General features: G+C 32.4%; 1 protein-coding gene across 1 annotated transcript in view; it reads right to left on the bottom strand.

Annotated features, from left to right (window-relative positions):
- LOC134707687 (aromatic-L-amino-acid decarboxylase-like) overlaps window positions 1-23,375 on the bottom strand; it is a 30,790-nt gene extending 7,415 nt beyond the window's left edge. Inside the window, exons 1-11 of the mRNA XM_063567675.1 lie at window positions 23,243-23,375; window positions 16,854-16,964; window positions 15,649-15,858; window positions 12,343-12,456; window positions 11,397-11,516; window positions 9,027-9,161; window positions 8,523-8,666; window positions 6,848-6,914; window positions 5,904-5,998; window positions 3,196-3,263; window positions 2,029-2,119 (exon numbers count right to left, since the gene is read on the bottom strand). Of these exons, the coding sequence (XP_063423745.1) occupies window positions 2,029-2,119; window positions 3,196-3,263; window positions 5,904-5,998; window positions 6,848-6,914; window positions 8,523-8,666; window positions 9,027-9,161; window positions 11,397-11,516; window positions 12,343-12,456; window positions 15,649-15,849 (1,035 nt within the window). The 5' untranslated portion in view covers window positions 15,850-15,858; window positions 16,854-16,964; window positions 23,243-23,375. The remainder of the gene's footprint in view (window positions 1-2,028; window positions 2,120-3,195; window positions 3,264-5,903; window positions 5,999-6,847; window positions 6,915-8,522; window positions 8,667-9,026; window positions 9,162-11,396; window positions 11,517-12,342; window positions 12,457-15,648; window positions 15,859-16,853; window positions 16,965-23,242) is intronic.
- Between the last annotated feature and the right edge of the window lie 23 nt (window positions 23,376-23,398).

Here is a 23,398-nt window from a genome sequence, read left to right as displayed (position 1 = left end):
CCAAGGAGGTTATATTAGAAGGAGAGTGAACACTCTGCTTGATACAAAATTAGCATCCCCAGGATAGCAGTTCGATCAGAGAAAAATGATAAAATTACAAAGAAACCGACATGTTTATCACCCACTTGACATGGCCCTCTGATGTACCGGGCTGTTACCGCGAGTAGTTGGGGCTATTAGATAAATCGCATATGTCACGTGATTGTTATCAGTGACTGGGTCATTCAAGTTCAGGTGTATTTTCGGTAACAATGCAGTGTATAGGTGTTTATGATATGTAAAAAGATCGGACGCGCAATTTCAAAATCAATCGTCTGTCTACGGTGAAAAAAGATAAAGAAATGACAAAGTTTTGAGGGTTTAAAGGAAAGTTAGTGAGTGATTTTTATTCAACACTACATTGCTTTAAACAAAGATTTTCGCTTCACCTGTCAATTTCTGCTTATGAGAATTGGCAGGTAATAATCATAGAAAATATATGAATATGCAAAGTACTTCAGTTATGGTGACCGGTAGCGACTGGAAGGAATATTTGCAATTGAAACATAGAGAAATTTATCGGGAACAACATAAAAGTGACTTTCTGTTATGACTGTTGATATTAACACTGACGGCAATGAGACGGATATTCGATTTATTTCTATTGGTGATAAGTTTACTTTTAACATACAATTTTAATTTTTAATTACTTAATAAAAAATATCACAAAAAATCTGATTAACATTTCAATAATTGTATATCCGGTCAGTCTATGACACTCGGGTGTTTCCGTTCTTACTCGGGTATGTAATTTGGACAAAATCTCCCTCTGTGACAGAGTCGATCTCAATTAAATTAACACCCACTTACAGAAAAGTCGGTAACATTTTATGTGTAATTATCGTCTTTCGTCCTCTCTCCTTCTAATATATCCTCCTTGGTAAAACAAAATAGACTTTACTTTGTATTAGACGAGTTCTAAGATTTTTTTAAATTGTGCTCTTTACCAAAATGACACTGTACAGGAAGATATGCCAATCTACACAATCTTTCTTCTTGCTTCTTAATGTGGCTTGCATTGCAGAAAAGACGATAAAGATGGATGGAGGAAAAAGGTGAAAGCAAATTAGGTGGAGGCAAAATTGCTCTTTGTGTTATGTTTATCTTTTTAATACTGGTTAATGAAATCATTATAGTGTGTACTGGCTGGTCATTATTGCATATGATTAGATTTTGACACACCTACCGGCATAGCTAATGAATATGCATGAATATAGATAAGATCAGCATGTGTAGCCATAAACTGGGAGTTGTAGATTTGTAGCATAACTGTACATATGTAGTTTTGAAGAATATAGAATAGATACAAAAATATGTGTTTTTAATATTATTATCCGAGCAAGTAAAAAACACGGATCTATCAATTGTTAACCCTTTCATCCATAATAATGCCTTTTGATGCCACCCCCTTTACTCCATAATGACACCTTTTGACGCAGTGTGTAGTGCCTCAGCTGAACCATCTTGTATATGAAAAATCTGTATCAGACTTAATCAAATTTGTATCTAATATAATAAGGATATTCATGAGAAGATCTGACTGGAATTTCATTGATGAAATATTTGTTTGTGCAATGCATTAATACTATAAAACCTGATGATTTTTTTATTGAAAAAATCCTATGCGAATCAAGTGTGCAAAAATAAAATCCCATTGAGGAAAGGGTTTTAAAGGCCAAACAGTGACCTATAGCTGTTAATTTCTGTGTCATTTGGTCTCTGATGGAGAGTAAATTTGTCTCATTGGCAATCATACCACATCTTCATTTTTATATCAACTCCTTGAGAGAAGAATAATTATAAAAACAAATTTTACAAAATGTTTACTTATTATTTAACATAACATGTTCAATTAAATGGGATACAGTAACTGAATTATTCATATTATAAAATTAAATGAGCAGACATAAGTGTTTGGGCACAGACAGTATGTGCTGATTCCAGTGGACGATGACCAAATTAGAAAAAAAACAAATATATGACACTTACCCTGTAATCAGGAATTTTTCCTTGGTGATCATGTTTTAAATACAGTGGATCTACATTAAATGCATCACTAACTAACTGGCTGTCTTTTACCCTACATTATAAACAATGATCATGTTTTAAATACAGTGGATCTACATTAAATGCATCACTAACTAACTGGCTGTCTTTTACCCTACATTATAAACAATGCTGTGAAATATATGTGTTTTACATACATTTTGAATTTTAAACAAAATATCAAAATTAAATTTCATAACTTTTCCATTTATTAACAATCTTTTGCAAGATTTTATGTGGAGTGATATTTTATAAGTATTTGGTTGTACAGCCATTAAAGTTTTCAGATTTGATGTATATAAATTATACTTCTTAAAAAATAACTTACGCATACACCTGTAATTAAAAGGAGATATGAGGTACCTACTTATACATAAAACACCATTGAGAAAGTGGAAACCTGTTGAAACTAATCCTGCTTAAACTGAATATCCTGTCTTAACTGCACCCTGCTTTAACTGGTAACCTGTCTAAAGGGGGATATTTGCATGTCACAACACTATAACTTTTATAGTCCATGCAGGGGTTGAAATTAGCGGTGGTCTGAGACCAGTAGAATTTGTGTCCGATCAGTACATTTTATCAGCTGGTGGTCCGGCCGACCAGTAGAAATTTGTTGAAAAAAATCACTGATGTATGGCAATCTCAGTGTGTTAACAAAAAAAAACCAACCTAATAACACAGTCATTGGGGGTACTATGTATTACAACTGTTTATTTATATCTCAGTTGATGGTCCTTCACAACAACTCAAAATGAAGAAATTTTTGGAACAAGTTAAAACGCCGGACAACAAAATAAAATAAATGACATTCCAAAGGAACACTTGAAATAAAGTTTTTAAAACTGACAAAAAGAAATGTAAATATAAAAATTCCTTGGAAAAAGATCGTGAAGGGTTAAATTATATAGTCGATCGCAATGTAATGAATTGTATAACATGTTAAACATTTGCAGTGACCGACCTATTTTAAGATTATTTTTTTTTTGTAACGGAATCTTCGAATTTTAAGTTAGTTTCTGTACTTGCTCCATGCTTTGTTATATGACATTCATTTTTATTATAGTGTCATACTAAGTAGTAAAATGAACTTTATACAATTATACTTACCACATAGCTGAACAATCAAAGTTGACCATTAACCATTTATGTGGGTTGAAGTTAAATGACATGGCATACTGAAACAGAATCACAAAAATGAAAATAAAATTTGTGCTGTTGATGAAAAAGTGTTTGATATCCTCCTCAAAGCAGATAACTAACATCACAAAATGGCAATAAGAATTTGTGATTTCAGGGTCACATTTTTGTGTAGGTTATATAATATTGCAATAAAATTAAGCCATTGTGATCAGATTTCAAACAAAAATCCATGTATTAAATTTTAGTTTCTTACCAAATATTAACAAATAATGAAAAGTTTCCATCATGAGTTATAACGAATAATGAAAAGTTTTCATCATAAGTAATAACAAATAATGAAAAGTTTCCATCATAAGTAATAACAAATAATGAAAAGTTTCCATCATAAGTTATAACAAATAATGAAAAATTTCCATCATAAGTAATAACAAATAATGAAAAGTTTCCATCATAAGTAATAACAAATAATGAAAAGTTTCCATCATAAGTTATAACAAATAATGAAAAATTTCCATCATAAGTAATAACAAATAATGAAAAATTTCAATCATAAGTTATAACAAATAATGAAAAGTTTCCATCATAAGTTTTAACAAATAATGAAAAGTTTCCATCATAAGTAATAACAAATAATGAAAAGTTTCCATCATAAGTTATAACAAATAATGAAAAGTTTCCATCATGAGTTATAACGAATAATGAAAAGTTTTCATCATAAGTAATAACAAATAATGAAAAGTTTCCATCATAAGTAATAACAAATAATGAAAAGTTTCCATCATAAGTTATAACAAATAATGAAAAATTTCCATCATAAGTAATAACAAATAATGAAAAGTTTCCATCATAAGTAATAACAAATAATGAAAAGTTTCCATCATAAGTTATAACAAATAATGAAAAATTTCCATCATAAGTAATAACAAATAATGAAAAATTTCAATCATAAGTTATAACAAATAATGAAAAGTTTCCATCATAAGTTTTAACAAATAATGAAAAGTTTCCATCATAAGTAATAACAAATAATGAAAAGTTTCCATCATAAGTTTTAACAAATAATGAAAAGTTTCCATCATAAGTAATAACAAATAATGAAAAGTTTCCATCATAAGTAATAACAAATAATGAAAAGTTTCCATCATAAGTAATAACAAATAATGAAAAGTTTCCATCATAAGTAATAACAAATAATTAAAAGTTTCCATCATAAGTTATAACAAATAATGAAAAGCTTCCATCATAAGTAATAACAAACAATGAAAATATTTTCTTTTAACATCTTTATTTCCACCTGCTTGTGTAAGATTTTTACCTCACAAAAAAATCATTTGATCCATATAAAATCTTCACATACAAAACTGCACATATTATGAAAGCCGTGGTGTAGTGGTTAGTGCATTAGACTCCTAACACAAAGGTTCCTGTTTCGATTCCTGGTCTGGGATGAAAATTTCAGGGACTGGATTTTCTGCTCTCCCTTGACACCATTTGAATGTATGGTCTTGAGGAAACGATGATAGTCGGTCAGAAGGGGACAATAAATGGCTGACCCTTGTTAAAAGAGAACCATATTTCTTTTGCACCTTTAAAAGACACACCTTGTAGATTTCGAAAAAAGAGCAGGCTAATACCGCTACAAGGCAGTACTTGCACCCACAAAGTGGAAAGAGATTAATATAAGTTGCAAAACTTGTTTCCCAATCCACTATAAATAAATATGCTTAACTAAACATATTATGATAGCAAACCCTATGATTTGCCTTTAATAAAAGAAACTACAAAAAAAAAAATGAGATAAAAAACTAGAGGCTCTCAAGAGCCTGTATCGCTCACCTGATTCTACCTGTTTTTTTTAAATCATATGAAAAAAAGATAAAATTTGGCTACAAAGTAACAGCACTTGATCAGCACCTCATAAGGAACATTCATGCCATGTTTGGTTTCATTCCATTTAGTTGTTCTCTAAAAGAAGACATTTGTATGCATTTCCCATAGGGTCCTATGTTAAATTAAGTCCCACACTGGTGGCCATCTTGGATGATGGATCGGCTACAAAGTAACAACACTTGGTCAGCACCTCATAAGGAACATTCATGCCATGATTGGTTTCATTCCATTCAATGGTTCTCTAAAAGAAGTCATTTGTGTGCATTTCCCATAGGGTCCTATGTTAAACTAAGTCCCCCCTCTGGCGGCCATCTTGAATGATGGATCGGCTACAAAGTAACAACACTTGGTCAGCACCTCATAAGGAACATTCATGCCATGTTTGGTTTCATTCCATTCAGTGGTTCTCTAAAAGAAGTCATTAGTATGCCTTTCCCATAGGGTCCTATGTTAAACTAAATCCCCCGCTGGCGTCCATCTTGGATGATATTTTGGCTTCAAAGTAACAACACTTGGTCAGCACCTCATAAGGAACATTCATGCCATGTTTGGTTTCATTCCATTCAGTGGTTCTCTAGAAGAAGTTGAAAATGTAAAATGTTAACGACGACGAGGACGGACGACAGACGCCAAGTGATGAGAAAAGCTCACTTGGCCCTTTGGGCCAGGTAAGCTAAAAAAGAAAAGGCAATGCACTCATATACTATTAAAACTGTATGTATTTTTTTCTCTCAAATGATTAGGAAGAGAAAAATATAAACAGGATAACTAATTTAACTACTGACCTCTATACCATTTAACATTGGCCTGAATTCTGGACAAATAAATGAACTCCCTGCATATGCAGCATCTATATGCATCCAAATATCCTCTTCTTTACCTTAAATTTAATATATAATTCATTTAAATCAAAGAAACAATGCATAATTTGAAGTGGTGAATAATTTCAGAGACATATTAAACACCCAGCCTTGTTTTTTTATGCTTTTCATAAATTTCTATTTCAAATAACTAGAGGATCTCAAGAGCCCTTGTCGCTCACTTGACTCTTCTTGGGTTTTGGAAATCATGTAAAAATAGATAAAAATCATAACAGATACAAAAATAATAATGATTGGCCCTGTAATTTGATAAAAAAATCCTGATGACCATCTTGAACAGTAAATTGGTAACAAAGTAGCAACACTTCACTTCAACAGCACCTGATAAGGAACATTTATGCCATGTTTGGTTTCATTTCATTCAGTGGTTGTCTAAAAGAAGACATTTGTATGCATTTCCCTTATGGTCCTATGTTAAACTAGGTCCTCTGCTGGTGGCCATCTTAGATGATGGCTAGGCTTTAAAGTAACAACACTTGGTCAGCACTTCATAAGAAACATTCATGCCATGCTTGATTCCATTCCACAAAGTGGTTCTCTAAAAGAACACATGTGAATGTATTGTCTGTAGGGTAATATGTTAAACCAAGTCCACCGCTGGCGGCCATCATGGATGATGAATTGGCTTCAAAGTAGCAACACTTGGTCAGTATCTCATAAGAAACATTCTTGCTATGATTTGTTTCATTCCATCCATTGGTTCTCTAAAAAAATACATATATATGTTTTTCTAATAGGATCCAATGTTAATCTAAGTCCCCCACTGGCGGCCATCTTAGATGATAGATCTGCTTCAAAGTAACAACACTTGGTCAGCAGGTGATCTAAAAATTAAAATCAATACTTACATAAAGGACCTACTTCTAAGATTTTATCAAAGGCACATGATGGTGTAGTTCCTAAAGTAGCACAAACCTGTAGAAAATGAAAAATAATTGAAAATATTTTCAAATGAGGTTAAGGTCTCCTTCACCAAGAATATTATAAATATCAGGAAGATGTAGATTTAGGAGTACTAGTAATTTAAACAGCTTCTGTGGTTTCATTGTAATGCATTCATTTATTGTATCCATTATAATATTCTGTTTTGTTTTCACAAGCTCTCAGACAAATACAAGTTTTAAACTAGTACATCCATGATCATTTTGGAGGAGGTTAGCACTTATCAAAGAAGATGGTAAGAGGTTATTTTGTGTGTTTTCCCATTTTTGTCGAGCCTTCGACTTTAGTTGAAAAAGCGAGACTAAGCAATCCTACATTCCGTCGGCGGCGGCGTCCACAAATATTCACTCTGTGGTTAAAGTTTTTGAAAATTTAATAACTTTCTTAAACTATACTGGATTTCTACCAAACCTGGACAGAAGCTTGTTTATGATCATAAGATTGTATCCAGAAGTAAATTTTGTAAAAATAAAATTCAATTTTTTCTGTATTTTATTTATAAATGGACTTAGTTTTTCTGCTGTGAAACATTACATTCACTCTGTGGTTAAACTTTTTAAAATTTGAATATCTTTCTTAAACTATACTGGATTTCTACCAAACTTGAACAGAAGCTTGTTTATGACCATAAGATAGTATCCAGAAGTAAAGTTTGCAAAAATAAAATTCCATTTTTTCTTTTTTTTTCTTTTAAATGGACTTTTTAAATATTTTAAATTTGTACCAAACTTGAACAGAAGCTTGTTTATGTTCAAAGGCAGTATCTAGAAAGGAAATTTTGTTAATATTTGGTACTTGTCTATCTGTATTTTACTTATAAATGGACTTAGTTTTTCTTCCAGTTAACATTACATACAGTCTGCAGTTAAAGTTTTTAAAACATTTATTTGATTCATAAACTATCCTGAAATTTTACCAAACTTGGACATGTTGGACAGAAGCTTCTTACAATCAAAAGATAGTATCAAGAGGAATATTTTTATTGATTGTTTTCCTCATTTTTGTTGAGCCTGAGTGAGTGGGAGTAACAGCAAAAGTAGGCGAGACACTGGGTTCCTCGGAACCCTTACACATTTTTATTTCATTTGCGGCCGTGAAAAAGATTCGTTATTCATTGTATTTTGTGATATTGGTAAAAAGATCAACATTCAAGAAACTTTTAATTGTTCGTTCATCGTGAAATGGCAAATTCATTTTTGCGTTCTTCCGTGCAGATACCCCTCTTTATGCCCGCATCAAATGTACTTCTCATCATTACCACTTAGTATGTACATACAAAAGTAATTACTTCTATCTGTTTCTAAGAATAATTTGGCAGATAACAATAAATTAAGTTTAAAGCATTAATTTGTTTCATATTGTAGATCATTGTAAATAAAATAGTTTCCAGTAAATATCATGTAAATTGTGTTTATTAGTTAGACTTTATGCTTCGTAAAAATAATACATGATTATATTAAGACAAAATTGAACAAAGATTGAAGGAACTGAAATTTTATGTTTCCTAACTGGACTACTACAATTTCTTCCTTTGTTGAAGTATTTTAACACATTACACATGTATTCCATGGTTTGACTTACAAAGAAAGGAACAAGCCCTTTAGCTTTATCTTTTTCAATGGCTAGTTTTAGGTTGCTGCCTCTCATTGCACCACTGTCGTCTGCTGGTATTTCCCTCATCTTTACACAACCAATCAAACCAGCTCTTTCAACAGATGAATGACTCTACAATAAAATTATCAGTTAAAAATCATTCTCATGAAGGTGAGCTTTTTCTACTGTCAAATTAATTCTCATACTGATTACATTTGAAATTCATCTGACATTAAAGAAACGCAAAACTTTTAAACGTTTTGTTCCATCCCAACAGTAAGTGTTTCACCTAAAATTCATCAAATAATTGCTCTGAAAATTCCATTCAGTTAACTTTTTTCAACCAAAGTTAAAGAGACTATTCAAACTTGAAACCTGATTAGGGTTTTTACCTTTAATCATGCAAGTTTTGGAAGAGTAATCTCCCATGTCAAAGTCAACTCCTTCCTCTATATATTAGCAAATGCCGTCAGCTTATTGCAATAGACATACCTGATCTGAGCAGTAAGCTATGAGTTTTGGCATAATTTGTCCCTGATCTTTGTAATCTCCAGTCTCTAATAATTTCCTGATTATCTTGGTTCTCGCTGACAACAACGCCACTAATGTTGCTTCACTTGCTGTGCCCTGAAAATATGGAAAAGATTAGCTCTCAAACTTAAATCTCAAAATTTGACTTCATCAAGAAAATATTTAAAAAGATAAACTAGAGGCTCTCAAGAGCCTGTGTCGCTCACCTGATTCTACCTGGGTTTTTAAAATCATCTAAAAAAAGATGAAATTTGGCTACAAAGTAACAGCACTTGGCCAGCACCTCATTAAGAAAGGAACATTTATGCTATGTTTGGTTTCATTCAATTCAGTGGTTCTCTAAATGAAGACATTTGTATGTATTTCCCGTTGGGTCCTATGTTAAACTAAGTCCCCTGCTGGCGGCATCTTGGAATATGGATTGGTTAAAAAGTAACAACACTTGGTCAGCACCTCATAAGAAACATTCATGCCATGTTTGGTTTCATCCCATTCAGTGGTTCTCTAAAAGAAGTCATTTGTATGCATTTCCCAAAGGGTCCTATGTTAAACTAAGTCCCCCGCTGGCAGCCATCTTGAATGATGGATCGGCTACAAAGTAATAACACTTGATCAGCACCTCATAAGGAACATTCATGCCATGTTTGGTTTCATCCCATTCAGTGGTTCTCTAAAAGAAGTCATTTGTATGCATTTCCCATAGGGTCCTATGTTAAACTAAGTCCCCCGCTGGCGGCCATCTTGAATGATGGATCGGCTACAAAGTAACAACACTTGGTCAGCACCTCATAAGGAACATTCATGCCATGTTTGGTTTCATTCCATTCAGTGGTTCTCTAGAAGAAGTTCAAAATGTAAAATGCTAACGACAACGACGGACGACGGACGCCAAGTGATGAGAAAAGCTCACTTGGCCCTTCGGGCTGGTGAGCTAAAAAACAATAATATACTTTAAAATAGTCTTACATAAAATCAAATAACGCATATTTTCATACATTATAATTTTGTTACATGAGAAGTTATGTGCATCATGCAAACTTTCAAAATAAATTCACTGATGGTTTACTTTAATGGCAATGCACATTTTACATTAAATATCAATAAATGGAAAATATAGCTGGTTCAATTTGATAAAAAATTATCAAAATTAGCCACAAAAAGGCATCTTCATGAGTCGATCATCATTGTCTAGAACATAAAATTGCTGGAAATAAACAGTCATAACTTTAAAAATGTGTCCTCTTCCATTGAAGACAACAGGGGCGATTCCAGGATTTCCAGTTAGGGGGGGCGCAAATTTTATTTTCGCCGAGCGGAGCGAGTCCAAAAATTTTTGGAGTTTTTTTTAGATAAAATTATTGAAATATTCTTCTAAAGCGGTGAAATGTAGATATCTCGAACTATTGTGTGTTAAAATTAGCGAGGAATTAAAGTTTCAAGCTGAAACCGCCTTCATCATTCCATACCTGACAACAATCTCTGACAGATAGACGGGTGAACAGACGGACGCAAAGTGAGATGAGACAGATCACATTTGCTCACCTGACCAATATATTTTTCAAACGAAAAGTTCTACTTTTACCAGCGATTTTTAATTGTCCTTTCATACTATCTGTTTTTTGGGGTTTTTTTAGGTTTTTTTTTAACTTTTTTGATTTTCGGAGGTCGTGCCAGAATTTACTGTGTTCGCCACAAACAACTAAAATCAGAATGAGATGCATTTATATTTATATTTTCTTGGGATCCCAAGCATACAGTAGTAATACGGTACAGAATTCGGCCAAATATTTAGGTTGCAAGTGGGAAGTAAATATAGACACAGAGATACAAATTAATAAACTAACCTTTCGCTTGAAACAGCATTTCTATCTTTCATTACGGATATTATAAAAGAATCTCACCTGCCGACTGGTCTTTTTAGACCGTGTCATGATGAAATTGTGAAAGTGAGTAAGGGATGTTTTGGAACTTCGATGATCAAACAAATTCACTTTAAAAACCGCAAATACAATGTAACATTTGTTTTCACTTTAACTGCTAAAAACCTATTATATTTGTCATCAAACGCATCTCCGCATTTGACACCTTCCTTTGAAATCATTCAAAGAACTTTAAAATAATAAAGCGTAGGTCAGTTGATTAGTAATCACGCTGATTGTGTTAAACTGACTATTTTATATACTTTGAATGTTAAAAAAGATTAAATGGTCTCTTCTGATACTTAAATATGTTGAAGTCAACCCATGCTTTGAAAATTTTAGGGGGGGCGCACGCCCGCCACGCCCCCGCCTAAATCCGCCCCTGGACAAAACAATAAGAAAATCCATTTACCTGAATTACTCCTCCTCCTTTTCCTCCAGAACAGAAGAGGAAATCCTCTGGCAGATCTAACATCTTGCCTAGCCAATCCATTACAACCATCTCTAGTTCTGTACAGGCAGGACTTGAGGCCTAAAATGGCAAAACAGTAGGTAACCGGTTTGAATTATGAAATAAACAAAATGATCGTCATAAAATATTTCATTTATTTAATTACATTTACCATGTTAAGGTAGTACCTAACACCTTGACTAAAATTAGTTTAGCTCGTTTAATTTCAATAAAATATTGACAGAATATTAACTTTGACCCTTTGACAAAAATTTAAATTTCCAAAAAAAACACACACTTTCTCTGAGAAATATCATTGAATATATAGCAGTTTGACAAACACTAATTTTGATCCTTGAAAAGCTTAATTATTTCTTAATTATACAACATGATTAAAACATATAGCTGATTTTACACAGTTATTTCCATGTAGTGTTAGGTTCAACCTTAACCAAGCCATAATTGTCTATTATTATTTTAAACTATATAAGGGCTTAAACATTTGGTAAATTATCTTTTTTCTAATTTTACTAGCAAATGATCTAGAAAATAAGCATGGAATCATTTATAAGTTAAATCTAATTTTTGAAACAAATGATTATTAAAACTTTGGTAAATTAAATTTCTCCTCTTATTCTAAATTCTTGTAAATAAGCATGGAATCATTTATCAAATTTGATCTAATATTTTAAATGAATTAATACTGTTATATAAAATTTACTTCTTGTGCTAAAATATGAAATATTGGCTGTAAAGCTGGATAATCCATTCATAAAATCTAAACACAGGCCTTTCATTGGATGATCCAAAATCAAACTTTATATTTAGGAAAATAAAATCATGTCTGAAACTATCAAAACATTTTTATTGATATATTCTCAGTCCTTCCTATAGATCCTTGACTTACCCATGAAAATCCAATACAACCAATAGCATCTGATAATATGTCTGCTACAATGGCTGGGTACGAGTTTCCAGTTGAAAAATAGGCATGAAATTGTGGAGAATGCCAATGGGTTACCTGAAATCAAAAGAAGCTAATAATAAATATCATTCTCCCTGATCTATACAGCTCCTCCCTACACCCCTTAAACTTTCAGATACTGTTATGTACATGATACATGTAATGGTATTCTGTATTTCTGTCTGATCCTTTATTATTACTTAAAATGATTTTGGGATATGTCATATTTGAAAGGAATTTTACATTTTTCTAAAAAAAAAAAAAATAGGGAAGGCATTCCAATCCACATTAACTCATAAACTACAAGAAAATCTCATTAACTTTTAAATAATAATTAGTCAAATGTGTATTAATTAGGTTACCAGTTCTTTTATATACATTTACACTAAGGATTGTGGACAAGAAAATTGAAAAGTACCCTGGCCCTCATACACCTTATCGCTAATTCCAGCTAACCAGGCCGCTTGAACTGTTGACGCATACAATTACTTTTCCATTATGGCGTCAGATATTTTGTTTTATGACATCAAAATTTTACAGGAACCTGTGTGATATCAAGTTACGGCGAACAAATAGCAATAAGGTGTATTAGCTCTCTATTTATACAAACAGAAAAGTTATTTCAGTTTTCAAGTAATTAATTTTATGATAAAGATGCTGACATTATGGATGCAATTAATTAACATACACAGACCACTTGTTAACATTTGACACTTTGAAGTTACAACTGGAATCTCACTAGGAGGCACACTAATCTTGTCTTAATCAGTTACATGTCACAAACAATCACTGTGGGAGAGGAAGCAGAATATGATACCAGATCTCTTTAATACTGATTACACAATAATAGTATATTATTTGAGGGTCAGTAGGTCAGTCTCCTCCCCTGGATGTAAGATGTACCCAATCTGTGTGTAAAGCCAATTGCATGGTTTTTGTATAATCAGTTTCTTGGTTCATAGCAGCCTGACTAGTTGATGGAGTTTTACAGTGCTATTATTCAATTTACCTCCCACCTTCCCCTTCCTATAACACCTTCAATATTGTTTCATGACTAGAGAAACAACTCAGCTTAAACTAGTGATATATTTTTTCTTTATTTCAGTTTTCCTTAATGGAATTTTATCACTGGTCATTTCTAAAATTTCATTCATCCCAAAGCATTTCGGGGACAAATTTTATCAAATTTATTCCAGTGCCAGTTTGATAGACCCCTGCTACTTCACGAGTACATGGGCTATCCCCCAGGCAGACCCTTGCACTACCTGGCTGCCGATGAGACGCCTAGTCTCATCACCTAAGTGGAGAACCCTCGCTTCACATTCCCCGGCTGGCGCATTGTCGGGCAGGCAGGTTCTTCCTTACACTGAAGGTTGCAAGCTGACTTGCTCAGACAGGAACTCAAAATTGCGTTTGTATGCTGAGTGTTTCTCAAGGGCCAAAATTCCTAAATCCTTGGGGGCACTCATATGTTTCCATCTGAGTTTTTGGACCTTAATGGAATTTTATCACTGGTCATTTCTAAAATTTCATTCATCCCCAAGCATTTCGGGGACAAATTTTATCAAATTTATTCCAGTGCCAGTTTGATAGACCCCTGCTACTTCACGAGTACATGGGCTATCCCCCAGGCAGACCCTTGCACTACCTGGCTGCCGATGAGACGCCTAGTCTCATCACCTAAGTGGAGAACCCTCGCTTCACATTCCCCGGCTGGCGCATTGTCGGGCAGGCAGGTTCTTCCTTACACTGAAGGTTGCAAGCTGACTTGCTCAGGCAGGAACTCAAAATTGCGTTTGTATGCTGAGTGTTTCTCAAGGGCCAAAATTAAATGATTTTTTAATAAATATTATTATTATTCTAACTGTCTTTCTGCTTTAAGCCAGTATGATTTGCTGAGACTATGTTTTGGTTTACACACAGAAACCCCTTATATTTGCCTTGGTTGTAGTTTGTTTTGGAGCAGTTATTTGGTCTTTTTGCTCATTTTAATGTGGGCTAGCTATCATATTGCAATGCTGACTTTATTGAGATTTGCTATATCAGGATCCCTCAACAGTTACACAAACAAAGATTACACAAACAAAAGATTACACAACCTCCTACTGAAACTACAGAAATAATATTTCCATATGAGACTACAAGAAATAATATTTCCATATGAGACCACAAGAAATATATAATAAGAGTCTACAAGAAAATACAATAGAACACTACAAGAAAATACAATACAAAACCACAAGAAAATACAATATGAGATAGCAGGATACAAACACCTTTGAAGTTTGTATAAATATTTACTTATATGTAATTTAAGTATTGTCCATCCAATTTCTAGCTGTACACTTCAAGACTAATGTTAACAAGTATTTAAATACAATGACTATATTTCAAAATTAATGCTTATGTGAACACATAATAAAAATAACTTTAAAATTGATGAAACATTGTTTGCAATTTCCAATAAAATTCAATATCTTGGAGCTGTCTATTTATATTCAATGTTACAAGTGTGTCAGATTTCTGAAATTACAAAAACAATCTTCACAAATCTTTAGATCCATATGGGTCTAAAATATCAAAATTAAGTGCTTTCCCAATGTATGAATTAATTGTTTTTTTTTGTCATATTATGATTATTGATATCCAGAGGGTTGTTACAATTTTAACCATCAATATCATATGAATGAGACATATTACAACCAGATGAAAATATTGATGTTAGGGAATCAAAATCCTCAATTATAATAGAAACTATTTATGTAATATATCTGTTGATGTACTTTACTAAAATAGATGGATAGATGATTTGTTTTTTAAACCATCACTTACAGTGGCAAATACATTTGTAGCATGCTTGTTTAGAAAGAGAACAAAAGTCTGTGATATGAATATAAAGATCCTGCCTTTCACTATACCACCACACTGAACCTATTTTCTGTTAGTCTAAGACAGAAACAAACTTTTCTGAAATCACTCGATCATTTGAAACTCATCTTTTATATTATTCAATAGGGAAATACTGTGGATTCAATTGTTTTCGTGGGTACCTATTTCAGTGGTTTGAGGAAAAATTGCATATCATATTTGTGGATATTTAATTTTGTGGTTTTGATAAAGTCTACATACAATCCCTCAGAAAATTGGTAATTTGTTGAACATTTAAATTTGCGGTTCTCCTGTACCAACGAAATCCTTGAAAATTGGTATCAAACGAGTATTAATGAATCATAACTAAGTTAAACTGACCCCAGGCATGATCACTCTTTCTATATCTGAGAAAACATCGTCCCATTCATCTGGTTTGTTTGGGGCATGGTCTGGTAATAACTCCTTGATATATCCTGGTTCAACTGTAGGATACGGTCTACGATCACGAATATTCTCCAGATAGTCTGCTACATAATCTATCATCTGTTTCCCTCTCTTTCTGAACTCCTCTGGATCCATCTTTAAAGCCTGTTAAGAATATGACAGTCATGAATTTAACATATAAGCTCATATATGTCACTTAAACTGACCTATAAATGTAAACTGAGCAAAAGTTTCAAGGTCAATAGATAAGGTCTGAGGGAGTGATGCCAAATAACCTCCATGGAAATGAGATGTGCCTTTGCTAATTCAACAGCATACCAATTATCATGGAATTTCCACAAACTTTTAGTTCTCCTAAAAATGATTTAAATAGAAGACGCCCTAAACCATAGGCCTAGATATTATATTTTGTCAAAGGGAAGTTTTTATCTATTAATGACCTAGCGTTCCTCCCCCCCCCCACCCCCCCAAATTAATAACACCTCATGAAAAACTGAGAATTTCAACAAGAATCTTTTTCAAAAGATCACTTCAAAATTCATTATAGAATCTCATTGAAGCAAATTACAAAATCACATTCAAGCAAATTAAAGGATCACATTCAAGCAAATTAAAGGATCACATTCAAGCAAATTAAAGGATCACATTCAAGCAAATTATAGCATCACATCCCACATGTTCAAGTTGTGAAAAGGGGAACCTAAATAAAAACTTGTCTTTAACATACATCTTTCTGGTTTAATTTCACTTTGGGAGTTTAATCTTTTTGGCAAATTTTGTCTTTAAAATTATTTTATAGTATCACTGTATGCCCCAAATCTATCATTTAAAGCTGCTAAGAACCTTATTCTTTTTTTTAATTTCTTTTTAAATTTCCTTTGTTAGAAAAGTTGTTCAATGTCTTAAATACTGTGTAAAACTAATAAAAAAAAATCCTCTAATAATTCAGGAAAAGTTAATAGCCATGGTCTTGTCAGTTTATTTTAGACTTCTGAGTTTGAATGTCACTTTTGGTATCTTTCGTCTATTTTAATACTTTAATTTTCAGTTATAAAAGCTTTTAAAAAAATTGAATTTTTATCCAATTTAAAAAAATCTTAATGATTAAATGTTTAAGTAAAAACCATAAATATATTTACCTGTAATTCTCAGCAATAAAACTTCAATCTAAATGTCAGCTTGGGATGGTTTTCCTATAGTATGCATTAAACCAAATCAATATACCACTTATCCAATCAAACATACCCTCCCTACAAAACAAAACCATCATACAACATATTAGCACTTAAAGCTGTTTTAGCAATCAAGATACTAAACCAATGTAGCCTTGCATAAAATCAGACATAAAATTCATAATCAATGACAGGGCTTTATTTTGGTTTGTAAAATGTATCCAAAAATCAATGGCACAAAGTGATTGGCACTATTCCTCAGTTGCTCACTCATGTCAATAATAAAGTTAACGATCTAACCAATTAACAAGATTGTAAAAACTGTATTATAGGTATTAATTTATTTGTATGCATTATATATATTCACAATTTGATAGTAACACCTTTAAAGGCTTTAAAACATTAAAGGGTTTAAATGGACAATATCTACCACATATAACAAAAATTCATTTTTTTTTTTAAACTTCAATTATTAATGAAAAAATGAAAAAAGTGAAATAATAAATCACTTCATAGCCAGTTTATATTAGTTCAATTTTGTCAAAATAAGCTAAGAACATGACTGATGAATTGCTCACTTGCAAGTGAATAATTGGACCTCATGGAATCTGTATTCATATGAACTTCTAACCCTTACCTATAGATGGGATACACACGAACTAGGCATCCACATCTATTATAAGGCAAAGAATGTCAAACTTGAAAGTGAAACAAGGGTAAACCATGTGGTTTACTTTAGAATTAAATCCACAAAAACTCATTCTGTAATACAGATAAAAATGTTTCATTATCCTTTGTCTTACCAACTAGATAAGTTGACCTCAAGTAAACACGTATAAAAAACTCCCACTTTATAATTATGGTATGGAATAAACAGTGGCGAACCCAGAATTTTTTGTAAAGGGGAAAAGGGGGGGGGGGTGCGATTCCCTATATAATCTACAAAATTTTCCAACAAAAGGGGGGCCTGGGCCCCCTAAAAAAACCTATAAATCCGCCTCTGATAAATATTACCTATCATTGAAACTATTTATTAGCTGTATGTTTACAATAATGAAAATTTACAAATTTTGAATGAAATTGATTTCTTTTTAGAGTGTGGAGATTGATTTGATAATTGTAAGCAAAACATTCAGCTAGTAAATCAAATGATCTCAATTTGTAATTAATTTCAGATGATTTCCTTCCAAAGTAGCTAAATCAATATGTTCCATGAATAGAAATTAGCTTAGCTCTGAAAAACTGTCACATAAATACATAGTAATGTAAGGATACTGTAATAGTTTTTGTCCTTATAAAGCATTTTGAATAAAAGTTCCAGAGCAAAGGCTTTTTAAGAGTCCAACTTCCAGACCCACATCCAATTTTGATTATTTTAATTATCTTTAAGTTCTGATTTTAAAAGTTGTTTGCGATAAAACAAAGATATGACCAGGATATGCTATACAATAATATGGTCTTATCAATAATAAATCTGATAAAAAAAAATCGTAACAAGAAGATACATGTAGTTCCATTTTAGATCCTTATATGATTCTTTTGGCAACTTTTGCCAATTACTTGTTGAGAAACACCAAAGTGAGGTCTACAGTTGAATATATTCATTACTTATGATAATGCCTTTATATTAAAGTTTGTTCTTTATTCTAATATATATCATCATTGGCATTTGTAGATTTTTCATTCAAATCTTGTGCTGACTTTTTTTGCTTATTTTATTTCACTATTATGTTAATTTTTACAACATTTCATGTTTTAAATTATTATTCCTTTTTATTTCACCTCAGTATGTTTTGTTTTTTTATACATTTGTAAATGTATAGAAGAATAAATTTGTTATTATTCTGAAATTGACTGAAAAAGATTATTTGTTTCATATATGACATATATATTAGCTTAATATGTATGGTATAGGTTTTCTCATTGTCGAAGGCCATATTGTTGCTTAGTCTTCACGCTTAACCCCAAGTTCTAAATCATTAACATGTAAAATTTTGCTTTTAGGCTAGTAAAATTCTTCTTTACAAGCCAAAAGGATCCACCTAAAAAAATTCAAAAAATTTAGCTTCAGGCTTGTGGACTCAAAAGTTTATTGTGAAGACTGGTTGCTGATAAAAGCCTTTTGCAGAAGTTTAAGTAAAATCCTCACAGATAGTAAATAAATGTATATTGAAACTACTTTGATATGCCTCTCACTCCTTACAAGTCTTCAGTTATCTTTATGGAATTCACCAGAACAGTTTAGATTAGAATGAGCATAACAAAGGAGAAAACAGTCTAATTTCTTGTCACTGCTAGTTAAAATAAAAGAACAGAGTTTCCGATGTCCCATGTATTGCAAATATTTTATATTTCCATGAGGCATAACTTTTAAATAGACTCAATTATCTACCATTATAAAAAAAATGCTTTAGATATTGCTGATATTAACCTATAGAAAAAGTTTAATAAAACATCTGGCATGAAGTGTACAGTGAGAGCCCTAACAAGGCCATTTTCCATAAATTTAATATTTCCAAGGGGCTTAACTCTTTTTAAAAAAGCTGATAGTCTCTCATTTTATACTTGATTGAGATATTGCTGATATTAACCTACAGATTTAGTTTTATGAAAATCTGGAAAGAATTGTACCAGTGAGAGTGCTTACAAGGCCATTTTCCTTATATATATTTAATATTTCCAAGGGATGTAGCTAACTCTTTTAAACAAATTAAATCATCCACCATTATAGAACTTGTCTGAGATATTGCTGATTTTAACCTGTAAAGTTTTATAATAAACAGCTGTGCCATGAGCCCATGATCCGTAATGCCCATTTAAATTTCAAAGAATAAAGTTCAAGTACTTCTCAATGTCATATTAGAAATTTATGAAAATCAAAAGGGAGCTTACATCAACAAGTTTGAACAATTCAGAGTTATTGCTGAAAACATTTTTGAGTTATTGTCCGAAAATTGGAAAATCCACCCTTTTTAATGAATGAAACCCTGAAACTCAGAAATATAAAATCTAAAATTAAAAAAAAATGAAAAGGAGCTCATATGTCATGTATGTATAGATATAAACAATTCACAAAATTTACATGTATATGCAAATTGGTTAAAGGGTTTTCTAGTTAATGTCCAGCTTGTTGACAACGGACGGACGGACAGAGGTTTTCCATTATATACTATAGTATCCCGTAAACAGACGTATAAATGAAGAAAACCATATGATGACGTGCAAAGGAATGAAAATAAGTGTACCATAGAAAAATTACAAATTTGTCTGTATTTCAATCAATTTCTTGTTTAGCAATTGAATAGTAGACATTTTAATTGTACTTGGAAATCAGCAGAAATGAAGTCAGTGACAACAACTTTACAGTGGAAAGAAACTTGAGTTGTAAAGGTGGTAAATTCCTGGAAATGACCAATTTTAGGCGACAGAAGGAATCATAATGTGAGACTCAAAATATTTGGAGAGTTATCAGTCATACATGTAGCTGATTGCTATATTGTTATTGAGGTCAAAATATGTGTTTGATGTTTTATACACTTACACATGTATAAACAAGATTGTGTCCAAAGTACACATATTGCTCTTCCACACTATCATTTTCTTTGTTCAGTGAACCATGAAAATGTAAAATCTCTAATTTGGCATTAAAATTTGAAAGATTGTATCATATGGAATATGTGTACTAAGTTTCATGTTGATTGGACTTCAACATCAACAAAAATTACCTTGACCAAAAACTGTAACCTGAAGAAGGACAGACAGACGGACAGACGACAGAAGGAACAAACAGACCAACAGACCAGAAAGCATAATGCCCATAAATTGGCATACAGTCATGATTTAAGTTGATTTTTAAAACTACTATTCTGGACAAAGAAAGATAACTCCAATGCAACATTTTATATTGGCAAATATCCACTGAAGTTCATTAAACTATTATTATAAAACTAAAGTTTTTGGCAAATTTCAAATATACATAACTTAAGAGCAGTTTAGGTGAGATATTAAAATGAGTTTCAATGACCAACCTTACACTGCTTTTACATTATGTTTTGTACTTAAATAATTATCCATTAACCTGGAAACCCTTTTCCCCCCTTTTTTGCACCTTATTCCTTAACGGTTTGAGCCATAACTCCCAAAGACAATTCTTACAAACCCTTTGCGGTATTCCAATATCCAAAATCTAAATACATGGTTAGATTGATTATACCAAAGAACCCCAAGAATTCAATTTTTGATGAAATCAAATAAAGTTCAATTTTGGACCCTTTAGACTTCAATGTGAACCAACTTGATAACCAGTCATAAATATTAAAAATCTAAATACATGGTTAGATTTAGCATATTAAAGAACCCCATATATTGAAATTTTGTTGAAATCAAACAAAGTTAAATTTTGGACCCCCAATTTGGACCAATGATTTCTATTTAATTATATACTGAAGTTAGTGTGCAAAAACCAAGAATAATGCTTATTTTGGCCCTTTTTTTGCCCCTAATTCCTAAAATGTTGGGACCAAAACTCCTAAAATCAATCCCAACCTTTCTTTTGTAATCATAAACCTTGTGTCAAAATTTCATAGATTTCTATTAACTTAAACTTAAACTTAAGTTATAGTGCTAAAACCAATAAAATGCTTATTTGGGCCCTTTTTGGCCCCTAATTCCCAAACCTGTTGGGACCAAAACTCCCAAAATCAATCCGAACCTTCCTTTTGTAGTCATTAACCTTGTGTTAAATTTTTTTAGATTTCTATTGACTAATAAGAGTTATAGTGCGAAAACCAAAAGTATTCAGACGAAGACGACGATGACGACGACGCAGATAACGACGCCAACGTGATACCAATATATGACCAAAATTTTTATTATTTTTGCGGTCGTATAAAAATCATTAAAAGGGCATCAGCTAACATGAGCTGTATGTCAAATTCGTTTTTAATGATTTTAGCAAAAGTCACATGTTTTATTTATAACAAACCTAAAGGAACTACTGACATCAAATTTACATAAAGTCAGTTTACATAAAACACATGAACATTGCATTGTCCTGCACTAATGTATCGATATTTCACTCTTATTTTAGACCAGACACCATCTATTTATAATCAAGATGACCTCCAAATAACAAATGCAAGCAATTGGATTTTTCTAGGTCTGTTTGATTATCATGATTATATATTTAGACATTAAAATATGAGCAACACGATGGGTGCCACATGTGGAGCAGGATCTGCTTTATACCTTCCAGAGCACCTGAGATCACTCCTAATTTTTGGTAGGGTCTGTGTTGCTTATTATTTAGTTTTCTACATGTATATATCATGTGTTGTATTGTTTGTCTAATTGTTTTTTTCATTTTTAGCCATGGCGCTGTCAGTGTATTTTCAATTTATGAGTTTGACTGTCCCTCTCACAGGCACTTGTTTCTATCCATAGGACATGTAGGAAGGTTGACTATCCATATATGGATAGATATGGATAGCCGACCTTTCTATGGATAGCAAACCAGTGCCTGTGGTAAACTGGACCCCTGTTCACTTATCGCTACACTGACAACAGGTATGGCCTAAATCCCGTGGTCAGAATTAATTCAATGAGACTTGTACATCATGGGCTATGTTTAATTAATAAATTATGTTTTATACTGATAACAAATCAAAGAAAAATTAGCACATTTATTACCCCACTGAGTTCTTAAGGGAACAAAAGATACCAGCTCAGTTGTACTTGTTTATTTTGCGGCATCGCAGTATTAACATTTGAGGTCAATTTCCTATCACTGTAATCACAGGAGTTTGAAATCCTATCAATAACGGGGTAAAAATATACCAAAGTCGACTATCATAGTAGAGCTTCTCTCGAAGAGAGATTAACGGGGTAAAAATATACCAAAGTCGACTATCATAGTAGAGCTTCTCTCGAAGAGAGATTAACGGGGTAAAAATATACCAAAGTCGACTATCATAGTAGAGCTTCTCTCGAAGAGAGAATCTCTCTTCGAGAGAAGCTCTACTATCTCTCTTCGAGAGAAGCTCTACTATGATAGTCGACTTTGGTATATTTTTACCCCGTTATTGATAGGATTTCAAACTCCTGTGATAGAAGGGCGGACCAGTTTATGCCTGTGGTCCCTTTAATTGTCCAAATAATTATGACGTCTTGAAAGGCTTATGTATTTTTTTACTTTGACGCATTACTTCGACTTCAAAGAAAAAAAATATAATAGCCTTTTAAGACGTCATAATTATTTGGACTAGTGGTCCCTCTGGTATCTTTCGTCCCTCTTTTATATGATTTTTATAACAACTTACACCTGAACTTAAGCACTATAAATTGTAATTTTCACATACCAAGTCTCTCCACCATGTAATCTGTGTCTGTCGAATTTTCTAACTGCAACCTATAATCAGTAAACACGTGAGGCATGTAGCAGTTTATGAAAACAAATGTTTTATTGTTTACTGCAAGAGTGACAATAACCACAGAGGCATTCCAAATGTAGTGGC

Source organism: Mytilus trossulus, chromosome 2, assembly GCF_036588685.1.
Source record: "Mytilus trossulus isolate FHL-02 chromosome 2, PNRI_Mtr1.1.1.hap1, whole genome shotgun sequence".
In the NCBI taxonomy this organism is placed as follows: domain Eukaryota; kingdom Metazoa; phylum Mollusca; class Bivalvia; order Mytilida; family Mytilidae; genus Mytilus; species Mytilus trossulus.
The sequence above is the reverse complement of the archived record's forward strand: the minus strand, read 5'-3'. Positions and strand labels throughout refer to the sequence as shown.